Raw genomic sequence first — 27778 nt, 5'->3', positions numbered from 1 at the left:
CTCTACAAAACCCCCCTGGTTTGCCCTCTGAAGACGCAGGTACTTACCTGCAGGCAGACTGGAACCAGAGCTCCACTGTTCTCCATAGGCGCCTATGTGTTTTGGGTCCCTCTTTGACCTCTGCACCTGACAGGCCCTGTGCTGCTGGTGTGGTAACTTTGGGGTTGCCTTGAACGGTGGGCTGCCTATGCCCAGGAACTTGAACTTGTAAGTGCTTTACTTACCTGACAAACTAACCACTACTTACCTCCCCCAGGAACTGTTAATTTTTGCAGTGTCCACTTTTAAAATATCTTATTGCCATTTTAACTAAAACTGTTTATGTTATTGCTCTAATTCAAAGTTCCTAACATACCTGTGTGGAGTACCTTGCATTTTATGTATTTACTTCAAATCTTGAATCTTGTGGTTCTAAAATAAATTAAGAAAATATATTTTTCTATATAAAAACTATTGGCCTGGTTTAAGTCTGAGTGTGTGTTCCTCATTTATTGCCTGTGTGTGTACAAAAAATGCTTAACACTACCCTCTGATAAGCCTACTGCTCGACCACTCTACCACAAAATAGAACATTAGAATTATCTAATTTTGCCACTATCTTACCTCGAAGGTGAACCCTTGGACTCTGTGCACACCAGCTCTTCCTTTGAGATAATATATACAGAGCCAACTTCCTACAGTCTTCAATAGGGATATCATTGTTACAGCTTTGGAAGACATCTTATATTGGTATTTATATAATGTATCAACTATGTGTTTTATTCTGTGATTTGTCTGCTGTATTTATTGATGGACGCTCAATAAAAATGAAAAATAAAAAAATTAAATAAAAATAAAAACCAACATTCCATCTGGGTGGTGAGCTTGTCTATAGCAGGGCCATGTTACGTTGTACAACCTCGGTTTTGTCCCTGTGAATGTATATGCCCAAATATTTAGGAGAATATATACACAACCTTAAAGGGAATTCTATGTCAGTGGGTGCTGTGACGACTGTAAGAGAAAATATCTCATATTTATTCCACTTAATGGACAGACCAGAAAAAGTTCAAAAATACATTACTACTTGAATGAGAGGGGGGAGATTGGTGGGTGGGTCTCAGACAAACAGTAATATAGTTTCAGCCTATAGGGACACCAATAATGTACCGTCGGAGAGTCCAAGGCCACTCTCCAGGAATCCTTATGTAGATGCCTGACCAAAGGATCCATGGCAATGATAAATAGGATGGGAGAGAGTGGGCAACCCTTTTGAGTGCCTCTTGTTAATGGAAGTAAGACAAGGTATTGTTCTGTATACAGAGATGGATCGAACAGAACTGCATGGCAAATCAGATGTAGTTTTCCTAGGGTGTCCATTTTTTGGTGCAGATTTAGAATAAAAGATTGCTTGTTCACTTTAGGGGTAAATGTAGCCTATATTCACTTCTAGTGCTGCTGTAGGGAAAGCATGCTGGTAATTTAAGCAATGACTTCCCACATTTCCTCTCGCAGTGGCATACATATGCCCTTGACTTGTTGAGCCCCAAAAGTTCTGCACCATAGGAGATTGGATTACCCACTTTTGCCTGGAAAACTTTGTCTATGAAACTGAAAATATGAGACTGTGCTTTTGTGGAATTGTCAATTAATGTACCAAAATACTTGATGGGGGCCACTCACTCCAATTTCTTACAATTTATGAAGAAAAAGAACGTCTTTTCTTGTCTGCTCCTGAAGAACATTATGTTAGTTTTACTGGTGTTAATGGCCAGATTATTTGTAGTACAGTAAGATTCCATAAATAAAATCTGGGTTTGCAGGCCTTTGGGAGGTTTTGCTATTAAAACTGAATTCCTGGCATAAATAAGGGCTGGGATCTTACAACCATTAATTGAAGGCACGTCATCTGATGATTTCCTCACTTTGATGTATAGGGAAAACAGAAGTGGTGCCTAAAAGCTGGGTTGATGTAGTTTCCTGCTGATATGCCCTTTCTGACTAAGCCCTACCTGGGAATAGGTGCCCATGTACAGCATTTGAATTAGTGACAAGAGCCCTAGATCTATGCCTAACAAGCACAATTTTTCCCCAAAGGTGATTTCTTGGAACCAATGCGAAGGCAGATGAAAAATCTTAAAATGTCACGTATAACAGCTATTTTGTTACTGTGCCAAACATGCAGATTAAATGAAGTAGGGTAAAAATCTGGTCAATCATGAACAGACCTTTTATTGGTGAAAGAATGTTTTCATTGATGACCTACTCATTCAGAGCAGTCAAAACTAATTTGGAGAAGAGTTTACAATCTATATCAATACTTATTGGTCTATATGATCTTGGATTGTCTTTCTGACGTTTCTTGCATAATGTAAGAATATGAAAATGTCACTTACCCAGTGTACATCTGTTCATGGCATCAGTCGCTGTAGATTTGCATGTTTTGCATAGCTCGCCATCTGGTGTTGGGTCGGAGTGTTACAAGTTGTTTTTCTTCGAAGAAGTCTTTCGAGTCACGGGACCGAGTGACTCCTCCTTTTGTCTCCATTGCGCATGGGCGTCGACTCCATCTTCGATTGTTTTTCCCCGCAGAGGGTGAGGTAGGAGTTGTATTGTAGTAATAGTGGCCATGCAAAGGAGTGACTAAGTATGTACCTATTTAAGGTTTAAATAATATATATACAAATAGTTGAAGGTAGCTTCCGAACTGCTACAGGCTCCCGGGGAGGCGGGTGGGCACATGCGAATCTACAGCGACTGATGCCACGAACAGATGTACACTGGGTAAGTGACATTTTCAGTTCGATGGCATCTGTCGCTGTAGATACGCATGTTTTGCATAGACTAGTAAGCAGTTATCTCCCCAAAGCGGTGGCTCAGCCTGTAGGAGTGGGAGTAGTCTGAAACAATGTTCTTAATACGGCTTGACCTAGTGTGGCTTGTTGTGCGGATAACACGTCTACACAGTAGTGCTTGGTGAATGTGTGAGGCGTAGACCATGTGGCTGCCTTACATATTCATTGCATTGCGATGTTTCCTAGAAAGGCCATGGTAGCACCTTTCTTTCTGGTTGAGTGTGCCCTTGGTGTAATGGGCAGTTGTCGTTTAGCTTTAAGGTAGCAGATTTGGATGCATTTAACTATCCATCTGGCTATACCTTGTTTTGATATTGGGTTTCCTGCATGAGGTTTTTGGAATGCAATAAATAGCTGTTTAGTTTTCCGGATGCTCTTTGTTCTGTCAATGTAATACATTAATGCTCTTTTGACATCTAAAGTATGTAGTGCCCTCTCAGCTACGGAATCTGGCTGTGGGAAGAACACTGGAAGTTCCACTGTTTGATTTAGATGGAACGGTGAAATAACTTTTGGTAGAAATTTAGGATTAGTCCTTAGGACGACCTTATTTTTGTGTAGTTGTATAAAAGGTTCTTGTATTGTAAACGCCTGAATCTCGCTTACTCTTCTTAGAGAGGTAATGGCGATGAGAAATGCAACCTTCCATGTTAGGAACTGTATTTCGCAGGAGTGCATGGGTTCAAAAGGTGGACCCATAAGTCTAGTTAAGACAACATTTAGGTTCCATGAAGGAACAGGTGGTGTTCTTGGTGGAATAATTCTTTTAAGGCCCTCCATGAATGCTTTAATGACTGGTATCCTATATAGGGAAGTTGAATAGGTAGGCTGCAGGTATGCAGATATTGCTGCAAGGTGTATTTTAATGGAAGAGAAAGCTAGGTTAGATTTTTGTAAGTGAAGCAAGTAACCCACTACATGTTTTGGGGTTGCGTGTAATGGTTGGATTTGATTAATATGGAAGTAGCAAACAAACCTCTTCCATTTACTGGCATAGCAGTGCCTGGTGGATGGCCTTCTGGCTTGCTTTATGACTTCCATACATTCTTGGGTAAGTTGTAAGTGTCCGAATTCTAGGATTTCAGGAGCCAGATTGCTAGATTCAGCGATGCTGGATCTGGGTGTCTGATCGTTTGGTTATGTTGTGTTAACAGATCCGTCCTGTTGGGCAGTTTGATGTGGGGTACTACTGATAGGTCTAGCAGCGTTGTGTACCAGGGTTGCCTTGCCCAAGTTGGTACTATTAATATGAGTTTGAGTTTGTTTTGACTGAGTTTGTTTACCAGATAAGGAAGGAGAGGGAGAGGAGGAAAAGCGTAGGCAAATATCCCTGACCAGTTGATCCATAGGGCATTGCCGTGGGACTGCCTGTGTGGGTATCTGGATGCGAAGTTTTGGCATTTTGCGTTCTCCTTTGTCGCAAACAAGTCTATTTGAGGTGTTCCCCAGAGCGTGAATTAAGTGTTCAGAATCTGGGGGTGAATTTCCCATTCGTGGACCTGTTGGTGATCTCGAGAGAGATTGTCTGCGAGTTGATTCTGAATTCCTGGGATAAATTGTGCTATTAGGCGAATTTGGTTATGAATTGCCCAACGCCATATCTTTTGTGCCAGCAGGCTCAATTGCGTTGAGTGCGTCCCCCCTTGTTTGTTTAGATAATACATTGTTGTCATGTAGTCTGTTTTGACGAGAATGTATTTGTGAACTATTATTGGTTGAAAATCCTTTAGTGCTTGAAAAACTGCTAGCAGTTCTAGGTGATTTATATGCAGTTTTGTTTGATGTACGTTCCATTGTCCTAGTATGCTGTGTTGATTGAGGTGTGCTCCCCACCCTGTCATGGAAGCATCTGTTGTTATTACGTATTGTGGCACTGGGTCTTGGAAAGGCCGCCCTTTGTTTAAATTTATATTGCTCCACCATAGAAGCGAGAGGTAAGTTTGGCGGTCTATTAACACCAGATCTGTAAGGTGACCCTGTGCTTGTGACCACTGTGATGCTAGGCACTGTTGTAAGGGCCTCATGTGCAGTCTTGTGTTTGGGACAATGGCTATGCATGAAGACATCATGCCTAGGAGTTGTAATATCATCTTTGCTTGTATTTTTTGTGTTGGATACATGCGTTGTATGATGTTGTTGAAATTTTGAATTCTTTGTGGACTTGGAGTGGCTACTCCTATTGTTGTGTTTATTATGGCTCCTAGGTATTGTTGTACCTTGCGCGGCAGAATGTTGGATTTTGCGAAGTTGACTGTGAACCCTAGTTTGTAGAGGGTTTGTATGATTTGATTCGTGTGGTGTGAGCACGTTATTAACGAATGGGTCTTGATTAGCCAGTCGTCTAGATACGGGAATACATGTATTTGCTGCCTTCTGATGTGTGCAGCGACTACTGCTAGACATTTGGTAAAGACTCTTGGTGCGGTTGTTAAACCGAAAGGCAGTACCTTGAATTGGTAGTGTATTCCTTTGAATACAAACCTTAGGTATTTCCTGTGCGATGGATGTAATGGTATATGGAAATACGCGTCTTTGAGGTCTAATGTTGTCATGTAGTCGTGTAGTTTCAGCAATGGTAACACTTCTTGTAGTGTGACCATGTGAAAGTGGTCTGATTTGATGTATGTGTTTAGTATTCTTAGGTCTAGGATTGGTCTTAGCGTTTTGTCCTTCTTTGGTATTAAGAAGTACAGTGAATAAACTCCTGTGTTTATTTGTGTGTTTGGTACTAACTCGATTGCGTTCTTTTGCAATAGTGCTTGAACTTCTATCTCCAGGAGCTCGGAATGATGTTTTGATAAATTTTGTGCTCTTGGTGGTATGTTTGGAGGGAATTGTAGAAATTCTATGCAATAACCATTTTGGATAATTGCTAGAACCCAAGTGTCTGTAGTAATTTCCTCCCATGCTTTGTAATAATGACCTATTCTTCCCCCCCACTGGTGTTGTGTGGAGGGGGTGAGTGACATGTGAGTCACTGCTTAGTTGTAGGGGTTTTGGGGCTTTGAAATTTTCCCCTATTTCTAGGGAATTGCCCTCCTCTATATTGGCCCCGAAAGCCTCCCCTGTACTGTCCCTGGTAACTGGATGGTGTTGCCTGTGAGGTGCTGGCTTGTGTGGCCTGACCCCGAAACCCCCCTCTAAAGGGTGTTTTGCGGAAGGTGCTGTAATTTCCTCTGCTCTGCGGGGAGTAGAGTGCGCCCATGGCTTTAGCAGTGTCCGTGTCCTTTTTAAGTTTCTCAATCGCCGTGTCCACTTCTGGACCGAACAGTTCTTTTTCGTTGAATGGCATATTGAGAACTGCCTGCTGAATCTCTGGTTTAAACCCAGACGTTTGTAGCCATGCATGCCTTCTGATGGTCACAGATGTATTTATTGTTCTTGCAGCTGTGTCTGCTGCGTCCATGGAGGAGCGTATCTGGTTGTTTGAAATGTTCTGTCCTTCTTCAACCACTTGCTTTGCCCTCTTTTGTAGGTCCTTGGGTAGATGTTCAATGAGATGTTGCATCTCATCCCAATGGGCTCTGTCATAGCGCGCAAGAAGTGCCTGTGAGTTAGCGATGCGCCACTGGTTTGCAGCTTGTGCTGCGACTCTCTTTCCAGCTGCATCGAACTTGCGGCTTTCCTTATCTGGGGGTGGTGCGTCCCCAGATGTGTGGGAGTTGGCCCTTTTCCTAGCTGCTCCTACAACGACAGAATCTGGTGGCAGCTGCGAAGTTATGAAAATAGGGTCTGTAGGAGGCACTTTATACTTTTTTTCCACCCTTGGTGTGATTGCCCTACTTTTGACCGGCTCCTTAAAGATGTCTTTTGCGTGCCGAAGCATACCAGGGAGCATAGGCAGGCTTTGGTAGGAGCTGTGGGTGGCAGAGAGGATGTTGAATAGAAAGTCATCCTCGACTTGTTCTGAGTGGAGGCTTACATTGTGGAATTGTGCTGCTCTAGCCACCACCTGAGAATATGCAGTACTGTCTTCTGGTGGTGATGGCTTTGTAGGGTATGCCTCCGGACTGTTATCTGACACAGGGGCGTCGTATAAGTCCCATGCGTCCTGATCCTGGTCACCTTGGCTCATGGTGGTGTGAGCCGGGGAATGTGATGGAGTTTGTGCTGGCGAGACGTGAATTATAGGTGGAGGAGAGGGTGGCGGAGTAACCCTTTTCACCATTTTTGTTTGTGGTGTTTGGTCAGTTTGAAATTCCAGTCTTCTCTTTCTCCTAATAGGGGGAAGGGTGCTTATCTTTCCTGTCCCCTGCTGTATAAAAATACATTTCTGCGTATGGTCTACATCGGTGGATTGCAGGTCTTCCTCAAACCTATGCTTTCGCATTTGGGAGGTCATTGATTGCTCTTTGGTACAAGAGCCTGAAACTGGGTCGGTTGCAGGTTGTTTCGGCACCGAAACCCTGTCTGCATCTTTTTTCGGCTCCGAGGTGGGTTTTTTCTTTTTCGGAGTCGAAACATCTCGGCGTCGATCTTCATCGGTGCCGCTGTCTCGGCGTCGAGCCGTGTCTACAATCTTCTTATGAGTGGTTTTCGACGTCTTACTCACGGTTCGTGGATCGTCGAATTCCTCGGAGTCCGATTCGTGTATCGAAAAGGTTTCTTCCTCTTCCTGTACCTCGAACTCTCGGTGCGCTGTCGGCGTGGACGCCATTTGAAGTCTTCTGGCTCAACGGTCTCGGAGTGTTTTTCGGGACCGGAACGTACGACAGGCCTCGCAAGTGTCTTCACTGTGCTCAGGTGACAGGCACAGGTTACAGACCAAGTGTTGGTCTGAATAGGGGTATTTTTTGTGGCATTTGGGACAGAAACGGAACGGGGTCCGTTCCATCGGCGTTCTTCTACACGCGGTCGGGCCGAGTAGGCCCCGACGGGGATCGAAAACTACCCCGAAGGGCTCCGGAGCTCTTCGATCTTCGATGCGGTGTTGATTCTAACTACGCCGATCCCGAACGCAACAATACCGACGAAAATCTTCCGAAATTTAGCTGTTTTTCCGTTCTGAAACTCGGAGCGACAGGAACACGTCCGAACCCGATGGCGGAAAAAAAACAATCGAAGATGGAGTCGACGCCCATGCGCAATGGAGACAAAAGGAGGAGTCACTCTGTCCCGTGACTCGAAAGACTTCTTCGAAGAAAAACAACTTGTAACACTCCGACCCAACACCAGATGGCGAGCTATGCAAAACATGCGTATCTACAGCGACAGATGCCATCGAACATACTATTTAGCCAAGAGTTTGAGAAACTACTATTGCCTTAAAAACTGGTGTTTGATTCTTTGACCGGCACTCTACATTAGCTAGGAAAATCTTCGGTGGAATTATATTAGGGCCTGGAGCCTTTCCTCTGCGGAGGCCTTTTACGGCTTCCATTACTTTATCTTTCGTAAACAGCTCTAACTGGATAGTGGATTTTATGCTGCTGATAGCTCCAGCGTCAACTTCAGATGGCAAAGACCTGAAGACAGGGACATTTGTAGAAGTGAAATCTCTGTTGAAATGGGTTACCCATGCTGCCTCAGAAATATTCCCTTCTGAGAATTTTTTCCTTACTCCAAGGCCTTCCCCAATCATCCGCCAGAAAGCATGTGAATCCTTCCAAGCAACAGCTTTTTCTAACTCAGCCACTTTCTGTTTGCAAAATGTTCTTCTTTCTGATTAATAATTTGTAACTTAGTCTAGCCGGCCTTATGGCCTGCCTGGTACCTTCACTTTGAAGCGCACTGTAGTTCCAGTTTCTTCAACTTGCATTCTTCATCAAACCAACCTATGCCACAATCTTTTTATTGCTGAAAGATTTATTGAACGTGCAAGATCTCAAAACAAGTTGAGTTCGAGATTTCACCAGAAGGTCATAAAGGGATAATATAGTTGCCTTGCTTGCAAAAGCAGCAGAGTAATCTTCAGAACCAACTTGCACTAATTTTCATTTCTCTCTAGTCTTTATAAAAAAATATTTAAAAACTGGCTCAAAATTAAGGATACAGACAAAATTATTATCCCACCCATATTGGATTTGATTCATTTGTTCCCTACTGTGTAATATGTTAAATGTACTGTGTATCTTGCAAGTTGGATGTACCGTAAATGCAGTAAATATGTTCTCACTTTCCCCTTTTTATATACCATTTAAGTTAGAAATCGAGAACGTTTGTATTGATGATTTACACTATTTATAAGCAATGAACGTTGCCTTGCACAATGAACAACTATTAAAACTTTTCTTGTAGATTTTGCAGAGACAGAGGCAGGAAGATAGATGTCTGTTCATGATGTCAAATTCATCTTCACATGACTGCTTCCATTTCTGCCATGGGTCATGCAGTTTAATACTAAGGATTATGGTAAGTGTAGTTTTGTTAATGCTCTAATGGCTATTACAGAGTTAGTAAAATATTGAGATTCATAATCTTTGCTCCATCTCCTAAACAGAAAAGAAGAATCTGAATCGCAAGGCTAAAAAATGTTTTTACTTTGCCCCAAGCCAATGACAAACTCCCTGTTGTGCTGCCCGTTTTGGCATGCTGTTCCAGTGGTAGACCTTCTAAGTACATTTTCTTTCAACATACACACTCTGGGCTTCTGCCATACTAATTTCTGGGTTACAGCACACATTCGTATTCCCTCTCCTGGTATGACACCCAGGTTCTGCTGCCAAATTTCTTACCATAGCCATTATTTGACTCCTGATTTAGGGAAGAGAGACCTTATTTTAAAGCAAAAGAATCTATATTTTAGCTGCTGTTTCCCTATACCTCCCCCTCAGCTGTTTCTAGATGTTATGAATAGTACAATCACAGCTATTTTGTTCCTGAAGAGCAACCCTTTCCTGTTTCTTCTACTAAGCCAATCCTATCCACGTGCCCCCAACCCTCACATGCTGCAGCTTACTTTTTTCTGCTCTGCTGTCATGTTGTGTTTGTAATAACTGTTCTCTATCTCCTTTAAACTTTTGACTGGAGAGGTTGTTCCAATCATACTTATTCTAAGGACCCGGATTAGCCAACAGGCTAGTGTTAGCAGAAATAGCAAAACTATCTTTTGAGCCTGAGTTTTAAGTGTGCCAGCTTGAAAGCAGATGTACCACATGCAAACAAAAATGGACAGAAGCAAATCAGGAACTGCAATTCATGCATGTGCATTTTTTAAATAACACTTATAACTGATCAAAGACCAATGTAGGAAGTTGGCTCTGTATGCACTATTTCAAAGTAAGGAATAGTATGCACAGAGTCCAAGGGTTCCCCTTAGAGGTAAGATAGTGGCAAAAAGAGATAATACTAATGCTCTATTTTGTGGTAGTGTGGTCGAGCAGTAGGCTTATCTCAGGCTTATTTGTTGTACATACACACAGGCAATAAATGAGGAACACACACCCAGAGACAATTACAGGCCAATAGGTTTTTGTATAGAAAAATATCTTTTCTTAGTTTATTTTAAGAACCACAGGTTCAGATTCTACATGTAATATCTCATTTGAAAGGTATTGCAGGTAAGTACTTTAGGAACTTTGAATAATCACAATAGCATATATACTTTTTACATAAAACACATATAGCTATTTCAAAAGTGGACACTTAGTGCAATTTTCAACAGTTCCTGGGGAGGTAAGTATTTGTTAGTTTTTGTAGGTAAGTAAACCACCTACGGGGTTCAAGTTTGGGTCCAAGGTAGCCCACCGTTGGGGGTTCAGAGCAACCCCAAAGTTACCACACCAGCAGCTCAGGGCCGGTCAGGTGCAGAGTTCAAAGTGGTACCCAAAACGCATAGGCTTCAATGGAGAAGGGGGTGCCCCGGTTCCAGTCTGCCAGCAGGTAAGTACCTGCGTCTTCGGCCAAGCAATAATGAAATAGATTAAAATATTTTAGGGTCTTTAACGTAAAGTTGAGCTAGAAAGTTGTAGCAAAAGTGATTACCAAAAACAATCTAAAAACGTGCCTCTGCAGTGGCAGCTGGTCTGTGTCATTCTATCTTTACAACAACATACATCATTTTTGTGAAATATATTTTTTTTTTTACAGATGTAACCAATACAGAATAATAAAAGCCAATAACAGAAAATATCACTGTACTCTATTATTCAAATATGTTCTAGTATAGGAAATTAGCAAGACAATTTACCAACTCGTCAATGTTCTCAAAGAAATAGGCATTCCACCCATCAACCATTTTCTGTGGAACCTTATTGCCATCATACAACTGTAAAAACAAAAAGAATAGGTTTCATAAGTCCCTACTTGTTTAATAAGACAATCAAGTAGCACATATTAGGTTTCTGCCTAGCATAAACTACTGAATGAACGAGTTACTTACCTTCGGTAACGACTTTTCTGGTGGATACATTAGCTACCTGTGGATTCCTCACCTAATGAATACTCCCATAGCGCCAGCATTCGACGGAAATCTTCTTCCTAGCTTTTGCACGTCGACGAGGACGTCATTAGCCCACGCGACGCCGTCTGACGGCATACAGGCAATAAGAGGTCCTCGCCGACGTGCCGACGTCAGTACCAACATTTTTTACGTGCATGAGAACAATAACCCAATGCAATGAAAGATCAAGGCAACATCTCATAACATTGTAAAGTACACAACATTGCAATAAAATGGCTATAGATTTAATATAACTCTCTTTATATATACAAAAATATATATATATACACAAGTATCCATATATACAAAATCTAAAGTCCTAAAGACCAAGAGGAGCACACTCAAGGATTACTTGGTAAGACCAAAAAGGCAACGGGGAGGCGGGTGGGACCGTGAGGAATCCACAGGTAGCTAATGTATCCACCAGAAAAGTCGTTACCGAAGGTAAGTAACTCGTTCTTCTGATGGATACAACTACCTGTGGATTCCTCACCTAATGAATAGAGTCCCAAAGCAGTACCACGCCCGGTGGTGGGTGCTTAAATGGTCAAACCAAGAAATCCTGCAGCACTGACCGTGCAAAATGGCCGTCCCTTCTGACCTCAGAGTTCAAGCAGTAGTGCTTCGCAAAAGTGTGAAGGGACGACCATGTTGCGGCCTTGCAGATGTCGACCACAGGAACACCCCTAGCCAAGGCCGAAGTGGCCGACTTAGCCCTGGTGGAATGGGCTCTAATACCATCAGGAGGATCCTTCTTTGCTAAAGAGTAACAGATTTTAATGCAAAGAATAACCCACCTGGAGAGTGTTCTCTTATGGACTGCCTTTCCTCTCCTCTTGCCGACGTATCCGATAAACAGCTGGTCCTCCAGCCTGAAATCCTTCGTTCTGTCAATGTAGAAGCTTAACGCCCTCTTTGGGTCCAAGCGATGTAGTCTCTCTTCCTCCTTCGAAGGATGAGGCGGAGGATAGAGCGTGGACAAAGTGATTGTCTGGGCCAAATGGAAGGGTGAAACAACCTTCAGAAGGAAAGCAGCCTTGGTCCTCAAAACCACCTTATCCCTATAAAAAGTTGTATAAGGGGGTTTTACTGATAAAGCCTGCATCTCACTCACTCTCCTTGCAGATGTTATGGCCACCAGGAAAACTGTTTTAATAACTAAGTACCTTAAGGGGCAAGAATGCATAGGCTCAAAAGGGGACCCCATAAGGAAAGTCAGGACCAAGGACAAATCCCATTGAGGCATAACGAATGGTTTTGGAGGATATATATTTAGAATACCCTTCAAGAATCTAAAAACAATAGGAGATTTAAATAGCAAAGGTTGGTCTGGAAGACAAATAAAGGCTGACAAGGCCGACAAGTAACCTTTAACAGTAGGCACTGCACAACCTTTCTGCGCTAGAGACAAAGCAAAAGATAATACATCTGACAAATGAGCACGTAAGGGATCAATCTGTCTCTCTCCACACCATACCACAAATTTAGACCACCTATTAGCGTAGATAGTTTTAGTGGAGTGTCGCCTGGCCGCTAAGATAACATCCACTACATCAGGTGGGAGAGAGAAGGAACTCAGGTTGCCCCGCTCAATCTCCAGGCATGAAGGTGCAGACTCTGGAGGTTGGGGTGTAAAACCTGCGACTGCGAGAGGAGGTCTGCCCTGAGAGGGAGACGGAGCGGAGGGCACAGTGAGAGTTGGAGAAGATCGGAATACCACACCCTCCTTGGCCAATCCGGAGCTATTAAGATTACTAGAGCCCGGTCTTGGCGAATTTTCCTCAATACTCGAGGAATCAAGGGTATGGGGGGAAACGCGTAAAGCAACTGGTCGCACCAGCTTCTCTGAAACGCGTCCCCCAAACCCCCCTGCACCGGATACTGGAGACTGCAGTATAACGGACAGTGCGCGTTCTCCCAAGTGGCAAACAGATCTATCCGAGGAAACCCCCACATATGGAAGATCAGACGAACTTGATCTGGATGGAGACGCCACTCGTGGTCGGCCGAGAAATGGCGACTGAGACTGTCCGCACGTACATTCAAGACTCCGGCCAGATGATTCGCTACCAAGCAAATCTGATGGTCCTTTGCCCAGGACCATAGTCGAAGAGCTTCTCTGCAGAGAAGATACAACCCTACTTCACCCTGTTTGTTTATATACCACATCGCGGTAGTATTGTCCGTCAGGACCTGAACCGACTGACCGCGAAGGGATGGGAGGAAGGCCTTGAGAGCCAGACGTACAGCCCGCAACTCCAACAGATTGATATGAAAAATCTGTTCCTCTGGAGACCAAAGCCCTTTGATCTCCAGATTCCCCAGATGAGCTCCCCACCCTAGAGTGGAAGCATCCGTTATGATCGTGGTCACTGGTGGTGACTGCGCGAACGGCTTTCCTTGTGAAAGATTGTTGCCCGCAATCCACCACTTCAAGTCCACAGCAGCATCTTTGGAGATTTTGACAGAACCTTCGAGATCTCCTTTGTGTTGAGACCACTGCCTCCGGAGGCACCACTGAAGAGCCCTCATGTGCCAGCGAGCATGCGTGACCAACAGTATGCAGGAGGCAAACAGACCGAGCAGACGAAGGACCTTGAGGACTGGAACGACCGCTCCATTTCGAAACATTGGAACCAACTCCTGAATATCTTGAATCCGCTGCGGTGGAGGAAAGGCTTGATTCAATGTTGTATCCAGTACTGCCCCTATGAACAGGAGACGTTGAGTGGGCTCTAGGTGAGATTTGGGCACGTTCACCGAAAAGCCCAAGTCGAACAACAACTGGGTTGTTGACTGCAGATGATGCGACACAAGCTCCGGGGACTTGGCTTTGATCAACCTGTCGTCCAAGTAAGGGAATACTGCTATCCCCTTCCTTCTGAGCTCTGCCGCAACCACTGACATCACCTTCGTGAAGACTCAGGGTGCTGAAGTAAGACCGAACGGGAGGACCGCAAACTGATAGTGCTGCGACCCCACCACAAACCGGAGATACCTCCTGTGCGACTTGAGTATCGGGATATGAAAATAAGCATCCTGCAAGTCGACAGACACCATCCAATTTCCAATGTTCAATGTCAAAAGCACCTGAACTAGGGTCAGCATCTTGAACTTTTCCTGTTTGAGGAACCAATTCAAGATCCTCAGGTCCAGGATTGGCCTCAACCGACCATCCTTCTTGGGAATCAGGAAGTACCTTGAGTAACAACCTCGACCCCTTTCCTGCTCTGGGACCAACTCCACCGCGCCCTTTAATAGGAGGACTTGAACTTCCTGTTCTAACAACAGGAGGTGTTCTTTTGAACAATAGGATGGACGGGGCGGGATGGGAGGTGGAAACTCCCGAAAGGGAAGGGTGTAGCCTTTTCCCACAATGCTGATAACCCAAGTGTCCGATGTAATAGTCTGCCACTTGTGAAGAAAATGCCGTAACCTTCCCCCTACAGGAGAGGAGAGAGTGGGAATTGGTGGAAGCCTAAGGCTGCTTCCCCTGCTGCACCCCTCCAGAGGACGAGGAAGAGGCAGAGTGCTGCTGAGAGGCTCCCCTGGTGCGGGCCCTACCCCTCCCTCTAAATGATCTAAAGGTGAGAGAAGAGGCAGGTTGTTGGAATCTCCCCCGAAAGGAAGAGAAGGAAGAGCCACGTCCAAATCCACGAAACCTCCTAAAAAATCTGGAGGAGGCAGAAGAAGGGGCTTGCAGTCCTAATGACTTAGCTGTGGCCCTGCTTTCTTTAAACCTTTCGAAGGCCGAATCCGCTTTGGCTCCAAACAGCTTGTCCCCATCAAACGGTAGGTCCAACAGGGTCGACTGCACGTCCGCAGAGAACCCTGAGTTGCGGAGCCAAGCCTGTCTCCTCGCCACCACAGCCGTGCCCATCGCCTTAGCCACCGAGTAAGTCGTATCCAACCCAGATTGGATAATCTGGGTTGCGGCAGCCTGGGCATCCGAAACAATGTTCAAAAGTCCTTGGGGAAGCTCTGTATGTGAAGATGTTATGTCGTCCATAAGAGCATAGATGTACCTCCCCAAGATACAAGTCACGTTGGTGGACTTCAACGCCATGCTACAGGACGAGAATATTTTCTTAGATTGTGAATCCAACTTCTTGGAGTCTCTGTCCCCCGGCACCGCCGGAAAAGATCCAGGCGCAGATCTAGAAGAACAGGAGGCCTGGACCACCAAGCTCTCCGGCGTAGGGTGTCTGGACAGAAAGCCAGGGTCAGATGGCGCAGCCCGATACCTCCTGGCCACAGCCCTATGAACAGCCGAGGAAGATACTGGCTTCTTCCACACCTCCAACACCGGATCAAGCAAAGCCTCATTGAATGGCAAAAGAGGCTCCGCTGCAGTAGAGGCCGGATGTAGAACCTCAGTCAACAAATTCTGTTTCGCCTCCGCCACCGGCAAAGGCAGTTCCAGAAAGTTAGCTGCCTTTCTCACTACAGCGTGAAAAGTAGCTGCCTCCTCAGTGTACTCCCCTGGAGATGACAGGTCCCACTCAGGGGAAGTATCCAGACCATGAAGCTCGCCAGACTCCTCAATCTCTCCTTCCTCCAAGACTCGTTGGTATTCCTGCTCCTCCAAAAGACGGAGAGCACGTCTTCTAGAATGTAGCCTTTCTTCGATACGTGGCGTCGACATGGCATCCGCCGAAGTCGAGGATCGGCGCCGATCTCCGGATCCATCCGACGCCATGACCGGCGCCACAGGCAACTCCGAGGCAGGAGCCGGACGAAAAGAGGCGCGTCTTGGAGTCTCTGTCGGAGTCACTGGTCGAAACCCCGAAGTCGACGGGATGGAAACCTCTGGGGCCGAAATCTCTGGAGCCACCGGAGCGGACACCGGAGCCGACACCGGCGCCGAGCCCACATTCCCTAAAGGGAGAAAGGGCATAAAGGGTGCCGGCCGGAGCGGCGCCGAGCACCCAAGGTGAAAGCCAACGGCCCTGAAGGACCAGCTGGAGCACCGCCTGGAGCCATCTGCTGAAAGATGGTATACATTGCATTAAAAAATGCAGTATTATCGGCTCCAGGGGCAGGAAAAGCCGGATATTGTGGTGCCTGGATCGAAGGCGGCCCCGACGCCAGCCTCGACGTCTGTGACGCCGGAGAGAACACCTGAGGCTGCGTCACTTCCACCACTGAAGAAGTCTGCCCAGGCGAAGTCGGCGAAGTCGGCGAAGCCGGAGACGGCAACGGCGTCGACGGATGTGGTGTGACCGTGGGACTGACCTCCCAAGTCTTTCGACGCCGAGCCGAAGGCGACCTCGAACGAGACTCCTTGCTGGAATGGCGCCGTGATTCCCTACGGCGCCGGGAGTCTCGATGACGCCGATGAGACCTCGGCGAGGAAGACTTCCTATGATGCTTCTTCTCCTTCCTGTTTGACTTCGCCATGAAGAGTTTATCCTCTCGTTCTTTTAGGGCTTTCGGATTCATGTGATGGCATGAATCACATGTTGCGACGTCGTGGTCGAAGCTTAAGCACCATAAACAGTCGGAATGAGGGTCAGTAACAGACATCTTGCCCCCACACTCCCAACAGGGCTTGAAACCCGACTTCCTCTGAGACATAACCACAGAGAAAAAGTCACGTAGCAGAAAAATACACTGTAACTTCGAAAGCAACAGTAGCTCCCTCGAAGATAACCGTTGCCTTGATCTTTCATTGCATTGGGTTATTGTTCTCATGCACGGAAAAAAGGGAACTGACGTCGGCACGTCGGTGAGGACCTCTTATTGCCTGTATGACGTCAGACGGCGTCGCGTGGGCTAATGTGACGTCCTCGTCGACGTGCAGAAGCTAGGAAGAAGATTTCCGTCGAATGCTGGCGCAATGGGAGTATTCATTAGGTGAGGAATCCACAGGTAGTTGTATCCATCAGAAACATCCTTTGGGTAATTTTAGGTAAGAAAACACAGTGCTAAATAAAATACAGAAGTGAGTTCTTCCCCGTAATTATGCCACAAATTTCCCGACAAAGCTTCCAGATGCTTTCTCCATGTGCAGGACTGCTCCGATCAGATTCTATGTTCAGTCACCTCTTGCTCTGCTAGATCCGGGTCACCTACGACCTGAACTAAATTCAGCAACTCATTTCACAGCACGATGAGACAGGCAACCAGATAGTAATTAATATTAGTCACTACCAACCAGGATTGGAAATTGCCTTGCAACCTATGGGCTTGCAAACAATGGCAATATAAATCAGTAAGATCCGAGGCAGAGCAAAGGTGTCTAGCGGGCTAGAAGTGGAGGCAGCAGTTGAGGTAGGTTGGTCCAATGTTGTGCAGTGCCTTGTATGCAAGCACATACACACTGCCTTGCAGCTTATGTGTGCTGGTAAGGAGAAAAAGAAAGCCAACATGGCACCCTGAGCCCACAAACCACTGCCTGTACAATTGTGAAGACACCCCTATAGCAGTCCTTACATTCCTAAGGCAGGGTGCACTATACCACAGATGAGGGCATAGTCGCAAGAGCAATATGCCCCTACAGTGTCTAAGTCCATTCTTAGACATTATAAGTGCAGTGTAGCCATATTGAGTATATGGTCTGGGAGTTTGTCATTACAAACGCCACAGCTCCATAATAGCTTCACTGAATAATGGGAAGTTTGGTATCAAACCTCTCAGCACAAAAAACCCACACTGATGCCACTATGGGATTTATTGAACAATGCACACAGAGGGCATGTTAGAGATGCCCCTGTATGTTAGCCAAACTGCTAGTGTAGGACTGACCGGTCTGTGCCAGCCTGCCACTTTCAGCCAAGTTTCTGACCTCATGGGGTGAGTGCCTTTGTGCAATCTGTGGTCAGAAACAAAGCCTGTCTTGGGTGGAGGTGCTTCACACCTCCCCCCTACAGGAATTGTAACACCTGGTGGTGTGGAGGACAGGGACCAATAAGATTAGGTTTTTTCCTCCCTCCCCAAAGGGAGTGGGCACAAGGAGGGTGTGGCCACCCTAAAGGACAGTAGCCATTGGCCATTGCCCTCTGAACCCTAAAAATGCCCCGTAATCTAGGAATTTAAGGGTGTCCCTAAACCCACTCACCAGATTCCTGGCGACTGACAAGAAGGGGGACTGCTTAGCTGAAACCCCCAGCAGAGAAGAAGGAAGACGACAACTGCTTTGGCCCCAGCCCTACCAGCCTGTCTCCTGCTTCAAAGTACTTCTAAAAGACCAGCAACCTCTGTCCAACTCCAGAGGACTGCCCTGCACCCAAAAGGACCAAGAACTCCAGAGGACAGTGGCTCTGTCTAGGGAACACCAATAACCAAGAACTCCCACCTTACTGCGGATGCTTGAGTCCTGACCCCAGTGCGCCTGACGCCCACGGCATGTATCCAGGTGGCGCACCGAGCAAGAGAGAGTCCCTAGGCTATTGCGAGCAAGTGCCCACCCTGGGTTGACCCCCTCCACGATGATGCCTGCAGAGGGAATCCAGAGGACCCCCCCTGACCACGAAGCTCCGAACAAAGATATCCGACGCCTAAAGAGACACTGCACCCGGCTGGCCTAGTGTTCCTGGTGATGGGTGTTTGGGTTTAACTTGATCCTCAACTGGTGGACTTCCTAAAACCCAGAGACTGAAACTGTAAGTGTTGTACTTACCTGTAAAACAATTAACATTTCTTGCCCCCAAGAACTGTTTCTGGAAATTTTAGTGTCCATTTTTAAAACAAATTATTGGCAATAATTCAAAAACTGTATTGCTTACCTATTTTAAACAAAGTACTGTTGATACCTGTGTGAAATACTAAACTTTAAAGGTACATACCTGCAACTTGAATCTTTTGGTTCTAAAAATAAATTAATAAAATATTTTTGCTATATAAAAACCATTACGCCTGGAGTTGAGTCATTGAGTGTGTGCTTCTTCTATTGTCTGTCTGTGTACAACAAATGCTTTGCACTACCCTCTCATAAAGCCTAACTGCTCGACCACACCACCACAAAAGAGAGCATTAGTATTGTCTACTTTAGCCTCTGTTAAGCCTCAGGGGAACTCCTGGACTCTGTGCACACTATATTGCACCTTTATATAGTACATGCAGAGCCAGCTTCCTACAGATAAGAACTATAAAGGCATTGTCATAGTAATATATAGGCCCACCAGCCCACTGAAGTACACTTTTTTGAGTGGATGCACAAAACTGATCATGAAAAATGCCTTCACTCACTCAGCAAGAGAATTAATGGCTGAATTGGGTTGATCCACTGTCCAGTGCTTTATGCTGCTGTAGGAAGTTGGCTCTCTATGTACTATTTCAAAGTAAGAAATAGTGTGCACAGAGTCCAAGGGTTCCCCTTAGAGGTAAGATAGTGGCACAAGCAGATAATTCCAATGCTCTATTTTGTGGTAGTGTGGTCGAGCAGTAGGCTTATCAGAGGTTAGTGTTAAGCATTTGTTGTACACACACAGGCAATAAACGAGGAACACACACTCAAAAACTTACTCCAGGCCAATAGGTTTTTATATTGAAAAATATATTTTCTTAGTTTATTTTAAGAACCACAGGTTCAAGATTTGCAGTAAAAACGTTAAATGCAAGGTACTTCACTTAGATACTTTAGGAACTTTGAATGAAAACAATATCATGTACAGTCTTTGTAAAAATGGCAATAAGCTATTTTCATAGTGGACACATTGCAAAAATCAACAGCTCCTGGAGGAGGTAAGTAAAGGTTAGATTAGGAGTTAAGTAAAACACTTACAAGTCTCAGTCCTGGGGCATAGACAGCCCACCGTTGGGGGCTCAAGGCAACCCCAAAGTTACCACACCAGCAGCTCAAGGGCGGTCAGGTGCAGAGGTCAAAGAGGTGCTCAAAACACATAGGCGAACAGGGGTGCTCCGGTTCCAGTCTGCCAGCAGGTAAGTACCTGCGTCATCAGGTGGCAGACCAGGGGGTTTTTGTAGAGCACTGGGGGGGGGGGGAGACACAAGTAGGCACACAAAACACACCCTCAGCGGCACAGGGGCGGCCAGGTGCAGTGTCGGGTTTTGTATAGGTTTCAACAGAGGGACCCGGGGCTCACAGTAGCAGTGCAGGCAGGCACAGGGGGGCTTCTCGGGACAGCCACCACCTGGGCAGGGCAGAGGGTCGCCTGGGGGTCACTCCTGCATCGAAGTTCGGTTCCTTCAGGTCCTGAGGGCTGCGGGTGCCTAGTTGGTTCCAGGCGTCGGGTCCCTTGTTACAGGCAGTCGCGGTCAGGGGGAGCCGCTGAATTCTCTCTGCAGGCGTTGCTGTGGGGGCTCAGGGGGGTCGTCTCTGGTCACTCATGGGCTCGCAGTCGCCAGGGAGTCCTCCCTGAGGTGCTGGTTTTCTGTAGGTCGAGCCGGGGGCGTCAGGTGCAGAGTGTAGAGTCTCAAGCTTCCAGCGGGAAACGTGAAGTCTTTGGAAGTTGCTTCTTTGTTGCAAAGAAGTAGCTGGTTTTGAACAGGGCCGCTGTTTACAGGAGTTTCTTGGTCCTGTAGTCCAGGGCTGTCCTCTGAGGCTTCAGAGGTCGCTGGTCCCTGTCGGATGTGTCGCTGGAGCAGGTTTTTGAAGTTGGAGACAGGCCGATAGGGCTGGTGCGAAAGCAGTTGTCTTCCTCCTTCTCTGCAGGCTTGTGGGTCAGCAGTCCTTCTTGGTTCTTCCTGTTGCAGGAATCTGATTTCCTTCCTGGGATCTGGGGAGCCCCTAAATACTGAATTTAGGGGTGTGTTTAGGTCTGGGAGGGCAGTAGCCAATGGCTACTGTCCTTGAGGATGGCTACACCCTCATTGTGCCTCCTCCCTGTGGGGAGGGGGGGCACATCCCTAATCCTATTGGGGGAATCCACCAAATTCAAGATGGAGGATTTGTCAAGGCAAGGGTCACCTCAGCTCAGGACACCTTAGGGGCTGTCCTGACTGGTGGGTGACTCCTCCTCGTTTTTCTCATTATCTCCTCCAGCCTTGCCGCCAAAAGTGGGGGCAGTGGCCGGAGGGGTGGGCATCTCCACTAGCTGGGATGCCCTAGGGCGCTGTAACAAAAGGGGTGATCCTTTGAGGCTCACTGCCAGGTGTTACAGTTCCTGCAGGGGGAGGTGAGAAGCACCTCCACCCAGTACAGGCTTTGTTCTTGGCCACAGAGTGACAAAGGCACTCTCCCCATGTGGCCAGCAACATGTCTGGTGTGTGGCAGGCTGGCAGAAACTGGTCAGCCTACACTATAAGTTGGATTGGTATTCAAGGGGCATCTCTAAGATGCCCTCTGGGTGTATGTTACAATAAACTGCACACTGGCATCAGTGAGCATTTATTGTGCTGAGAAGTTTGATACCAAACTTCCCTGATTTCAGTGTAGCCATTATGGAACTGTGGAGTTCATGTTTGACAAACTCCCAGACCATATACTTTTATGGCTACCCTGTACTTACAATGTCTAAGGTTTTGCTTAGACACTGTAGGGGCATAGTGCTCATGCACATATGCCCTCACCTGTGGTATAATGCACCCTGCCTTAGGGCTGTAAGGCCTGCTAGAGGGGTAACTTACCTATGCCACAGGCAGAGTGAGGTTGGCATGGCACTCTGAGGGGAGTGCCATGTCAACTTAGTCATTTTCTCCCCACCAGCACACACAAGCTGTGAAGCAGTGTGCATGTGCTGAATGAGGGGTCCCTAGGGTGGCATAAGACATGCTGCAGCCCTTAGAGACCTTCCCCGGCCACAGGGCCCTTGGTACCAGGGGTACCATTTACAAGGGACTTACCTGAGGGCCAGGGTTGTGCCAATTGTGGAGACAAAGGTACAGTTTAGGGAAAGAACACTGGTGCTGGGGCCTGGTTAGCACGGTCCCAGCACACTTTCAAATCATAACTTAGCATTAGCAAAGGTAAAACGTTAGGGGGTAAACATGCCAAGGAGGCATTTCCTTACAGCTGCATTCTGTGTGCTGTGGTAAGCAGATGCACAATGTGGATATTGGCTGAACAGACAAATAGAGAGCCCATCTATTCATATATGTATTTTCTATTTATTAATAATTTCATTATATGAGGCTATCGAGACTTCTACACCGGTCTCTAGGCTAGTCCTAAAAAAACAGGTGCACAGCAAAAATGCTTGAGTTGGTAATATTACAGCAAAAATCAAATTAGCAGTTTAAAGATGGGCATGGCAAACTAGTTTTGTTTCTGCATGCCAGTAACTGATGAGAAAGCATACTAAATGCTATAATTCTCAAAAATTTGAATATGTTCTTATGTGTTTATTCCAGAGACAAGCTGACAGCAATTATGCTATGGAAAGTCATATGACTTTATTTTATGTCATAATTTTGGAGTTTGGTGTAGCACTGACCAAGTTACTTTGTAGTAACTTGAAAGCACTTGCTAGTAGAGAATCATTAAGCCTCGCCGGCTCACAAGTGAAAAATAGTATTTAAAAAAAAATGATGCTTTATTATTTTTTTTTAGCTTTCAAATATATACTGTTGAATGCTGGGCCCAGCGGCTATACGGGTGTGTGATCCTATTCCAGTGTTGGAGCTGAAGGTCTTCTTAAAAATGCAACTTTTTAAGTCTTTCATGAACTTGACAGAGTTAGGTTGGGTCATTCGAAAGAAGAAAGAATTCGGACTTGAAGTGACATTATTCAGAGGTCTGTTCATCTGGTTTGGCAGAACAAGCTACATGTCTACACTTTAATTTCCTTGTGGGCTGATAATGTGGATCATAGTTTTGCAAATAAAGAGATCCTTTGCCCAAGAAAGCCTTGTGTATGGTACATGGAACCATGAAGGGCATTATTTGCTGAACTGGGAGTCAATGACCTGTGCCTTTCAAAATAGTCTGGCAAATGCAAGAATAACAAGGTGATGGATGAAATGCTTGTGTTAATCGCATCCACTGGTAACTACTTGGGCCACATCCTAGCCCATCTTTATTCTGCACACCATGTCACCTCAGTTTCAACCAAGTAATATGCAAATCAGTCTTGACCCACTGCTAGCCTTTGACATTTTCTCCTTTGTCACTGCTCTCTGGGCCTTTCTGAGGCCTCAGTCGGGCTGTTTTCTTCAATTAATTTAAAAACATTCTTTGGGTCAGTGAAAAACCAGACCTATTTGAGCTCAATCACATTCAGTGTGGCAGGAAATATTATTCCAGATACAGTTTTAAGGTAGATGTGAGGAGGTCCCTCATCACCTTACCTAGTGAGTTTAGGGGACAGTCTCCTGGAGAACTGTCCCTACTTTCGTGGTCACTGTGCACCTCCTCCCCTAGAAGGATGTCAGGATCCTCGGTTAAGTGGGTGGCATCTAACTCTGTAAGGAGCTCCTGGAGCTGTACTTTAGTAAGGTTCGGGTCAGTTTTAAATTTGCTGGCCGCATAGAGGTTCCTTAACCTTTTCTCCGCCAAGGACGTAGTAGTTAAGTCCCGCCAAAGGCCTCCCCCCACCCGGGTAGGGCTAGAAGGGGAATCGCTTCCCTATCCACCCCGACCCACTAGACACCAGGGATTTTTTTTTATACTTACGCATAAGGGCAGCGGTCCCTTGGGCAAGGGCCGCTCCTCAAGGAGGCAAAATATTTTTAGGCCTTTTCTGCCACCCCGTGGGGGCAGATTAGCCTATTAAAATGAGGCCTTTTCTGCCCCTGGGGAGGGGGGTTTGGAAATCTCAAGACACCAGGGATATATCTTTTTTTTTTTTATTACTTTATGTTTTTATGTATGGGGAACAACCCCTTAGGCAGAAATCACTAGACACCAGGGATTTTTTACTTTTTTGCAGCAATTTCACGCAAGGGGAGTGACCCCTTAGGCAAGGGTCGTTACCCTGGGGGGCAAAGGTATTTTAGGCCATTTCTAACTACTAGACACTGGGGATTTTTTTTTGCACCAATTTCACGCAAGGGGAGTGACCCCTTAGGCAAGGGTCACTCTCCTGGGGGGGTTGCAAATTTATTTGGGGGCAGCTCGGCCTATTTTTAGAAGGCCCATCTGCCCCCAAAGAGGACAGAAAGCCCACCAGAGACCACAGATGTTTTTTTCCAAAATAAGAGGGTGGGGGCCATAAGTTGTTCTGCCCACCAGTGGGCAGATGGGGCAATTACCCCCGAGCCACACCCCATTGGGGGGAGAGGGGGCTGGAGGGGGGGCACAAAGTCTACTAGATGCTAGGGAATAAAAAAACAGTGGGGTGGTGACTACCAACCAGTATGGGCCTGGTTATGCCCCCACCCCAACTGAAGGGGGTAACAGTCTTTCAGCTCTCCCTTCCCACACACTAAAACATCTTATCCCACTGCAAGCAAGACGACATTTGATTATTTTGGGTTTTGGTTTTACATTTGGGCCATGAGACCTTGGCTAACTCTCAAAATCGTCCCACTTGGAATGGTGAGGGCTGCACTTTTTGGACTTGGGACGCTGCCATATAGAAAAATCCACAAGACCTAGACATATCTGAAAACTAAACATATGGCTAATTCCAGGGTGGTGTGCTTGACATGCACCCTCAGCCTTTTTTTTTTTTTACCCACAATGCCATGCAAACCTCCAACTTTGCTGGAAATCACACATTTTTTCCACATTTTTGAGATGGAACTTTCTGGAATCTGCAAGAATCCACAAACTTCCTACCACCCAGTATTGTCTCATCTATACCGATACAAATTCTGCTGCACTTGCCAGCCTAAAAATGTGTTTTTTCAACCTGCCATTTTGGACCCGCTTTGGTTCCCCCTTAAATTAGACAGGTTTTTGGCTCTTCCCTGTCACAGGCACTTGGCCCACCTACACAAGTGAGGTTATCATTTTTTCCGGGAGACCGAGGGGAACGTTGGGAGGTAGGAAATTTGCCCCGGTTCGGTGATCCCACACAGAAATGTGGGAAAGATTTGCTTTTTTTTTTTAGCTAAACTTGAGGTTTGCTGAGGATTCTGGCTAAGAAAACATTGGAGGGATCCACGCAAGTCACACCTCCGTGGACTACCTCGGGTGTCTAGTTTTCAGAAATGTCTGGGTTTGGTAGGTTTCCCTAGATGGCAGCTGAGCCCAGGACCAAAAACGCAGGTGTCCCCCACAAAAACAGGTAGTTTCGTATTTGATAATTTTGATGTGTCCAGATAGTGTTTTGGGGCATTTCCTTTTGCAGGCACTAGGCCTACCCACACAAGTGAGGTACCATTTTTATCAGGAGACTTGGGGGAACGCTAAGTGGAAGGAAATTTGTGGCTCCTCTCAGATTCCAGAACTTTCTGTCACCGTAATGTGAGGAAAAAGTGTTTTTTGGGCCAGAGTTTGAGGTTTCCAAAGGATTCTGGGTAACAGAACCTGGTGAGAGCCCCACAAGTCACCCCATCCTGGATTCCCCTAGGTGTGTAGATTTCAAAAACTGTGCAGGTTTGGTAGGTTTCCCTTAGTGCCGGCTGAGCTAGAGGCCAAAATCCACAGCTAGGCACTTTGCAAAAAACAGCTCTATTTTCTTTGTGAAAATGTGATGTGTCCATGTTGTGTTTTGGGGCATTTCCTGTCGCGGGCACTAGGCCTACCCACACAAGTGAGGTACCATTTTTATCGGGAGATTTGGGGGAGTGCTGGATGGAAGGAAATTTGTGGCTCCTCTCAGATTCCAGAACTTTATGTCACCAAAATGCGAGGAAAAAGTGTTTTTTTGGCCAAATTTTGAGGTTTGCAAAGGATTTCGGATAACAGAACCTGGTGAGAGCCCCACAAGTCACCCCATGTTAGATTCCCCTAGGTATCTAGTTTAGAAAAATGCACAGGTTTGGTAGGTTTCCCTTGGTGCCGGCTGAGATAGAGGCCAAAATCTACAGCTAGGCACTTTGCAAAAAACATGCCAGATTTCAATGTAAAAATGTGATGTGTCCATGTTGAGTTTCCTGTCGCGAGCATTAGGCCTACCCACACAAGTGAGGTACCATTTCTATGGAGAGACTTGGGGGAACACAGAATAGCAAAACAAGTGTTATTGCCCCTTGTCTTTCTCTACATTTTTTCCTTCCAAATGGAAGGCAGTGTGTAAAAAAGACTTCTATTTGGGAAATGCCCGGTAATTCACATGCTAGTATGGGCATCCTGGAATTCAGAGACGTGCAAATAACCACTGCTTCTCAACACCTTATCTTGTGCCCATTTTGGAAATACAAAGGTTTTCTCGATACCTATTTTTAATTTTTTATATTTCAGCAAATGAATTGCTGTATACCCGGTATAGAATGAAAACCCATTGCAAGGTGCAGCTCATTTATTGGTTCTACGTAGCTAAGGTTCTTGATGAACCTACAAGCCCTATATATATCCCCGCAACCAGAAGAGTCCAGCAGACGTAATGGTATATTGCTTTAAAAAATCTGACATCGCAGGAAAAAGTTAGAGAGTAAAACGTGGAGAAAAATGGCTGTTTTTTTCACCTCAATTTCAATTTTTTTTTTTATTCAGCTGTTATTTTCTGTAGGAAACCCTTGTAGGATCTACACAAATTACTCCTTGCTGAATTCAGAATTTTGTCTACTTTTCAGAAATATTTAGCTTTCTGAGATCCAGCATTGGTTTCACACCCATTTCTGTCACTAACTGGAAGGAGGCTGAAAGCACAAAAAAATAGTAAAAATGGGGTACGTACCATTAAAATGTCAAAATTGTGTTGAAAAATGGGGTTTTCTGACTCAAGTCTGCCTGTTCCTGAAAGCTGGGAAGATGGTGATTTTAGCACCGCAAACCCTTTGTTGATGGCATTTTCAGAGGAAAATACCACAAGCCTTCTTCTGTAGCCCTTTTATCCCATTTTCTTTTTTTTAAAGAAACTTTCGCTGTATTTTGGCTAATTTCTTGATCTCCTTCAGGGGAACCCACAAAGTATGGGTACCTCTAGAATCCCTCAGATGTTGGGGAAAAAAGGATGCAAATTTGGCGTGGGTAGCTTATGTGGACAAAAAGTTATGAGGGCTTAAGCGCGAACTGCCCCAAACAGCCAAAAAAAGCTTGGCACCTGAGGGGGGAAAGGCCTGGCAACGAAGGGGTTAACGGTGTCATATTAAGCTGAATATAGGGGGTCAGGTTGCATTCCTGTATAATTTCCTCTCAGCCAGAAATATTGAACACAGTCAGGACCTTTTTAGAAACATGAAAAAAAATTATAAACATTTTTCAGGCCAAACTGACTAGTGCGCTGTTTTTTTTAAGGACTGGGGGGGACTTAACACAAGACTGTAACAGTTCAGATTAGATTTTTTTTTAAAACATTTGAATAATTTATAAAATGTTTTTGACTAAAGTCAACTGTGGATTTCTTAGTGGAATCGTCTATTGACAGAGTGGTATCAGCAACTGCAAAGTCTTACATCCCACCGCTGAACCACCAATGTAGGAAGTTGGCTTTTTTTGTAGCGTACCAATGTAGATGAACACCATGCAAAAAGTCTAGATGACTGTAAGGAAATGTCTCCTTGGCATGGTTACCCCCTGCCTTTTTACCTTTTGCTGATGCCAGTTATGATTTAAAGTGTGCTGGGACCCTGCTAACCAGGCCCCAGCACCAGCGTTCTTTCCCTAAACTGTAAC

General features: G+C 45.6%; 1 protein-coding gene across 6 annotated transcripts in view; it reads right to left on the bottom strand.

Moving 5' to 3' along the window:
* TUT4 (terminal uridylyl transferase 4) overlaps window positions 1-27778 on the bottom strand; it is a 1006035-nt gene that overhangs the window by 349846 nt on the left and 628411 nt on the right. For all 6 annotated transcript variants that reach the window (XM_069232665.1, XM_069232664.1, XM_069232661.1 and 3 more), the window contains one exon: window positions 10963-11040. In XM_069232665.1, the coding sequence (XP_069088766.1) occupies window positions 10963-11040 (78 nt within the window). The remainder of the gene's footprint in view (window positions 1-10962; window positions 11041-27778) is intronic.

The sequence above is a fragment of the Pleurodeles waltl genome, chromosome 4_2 (assembly GCF_031143425.1).
Source record: "Pleurodeles waltl isolate 20211129_DDA chromosome 4_2, aPleWal1.hap1.20221129, whole genome shotgun sequence".
NCBI lineage: Eukaryota > Metazoa > Chordata > Amphibia > Caudata > Salamandridae > Pleurodeles > Pleurodeles waltl.
This window is presented reverse-complemented; position numbering and strand designations above follow the sequence as displayed.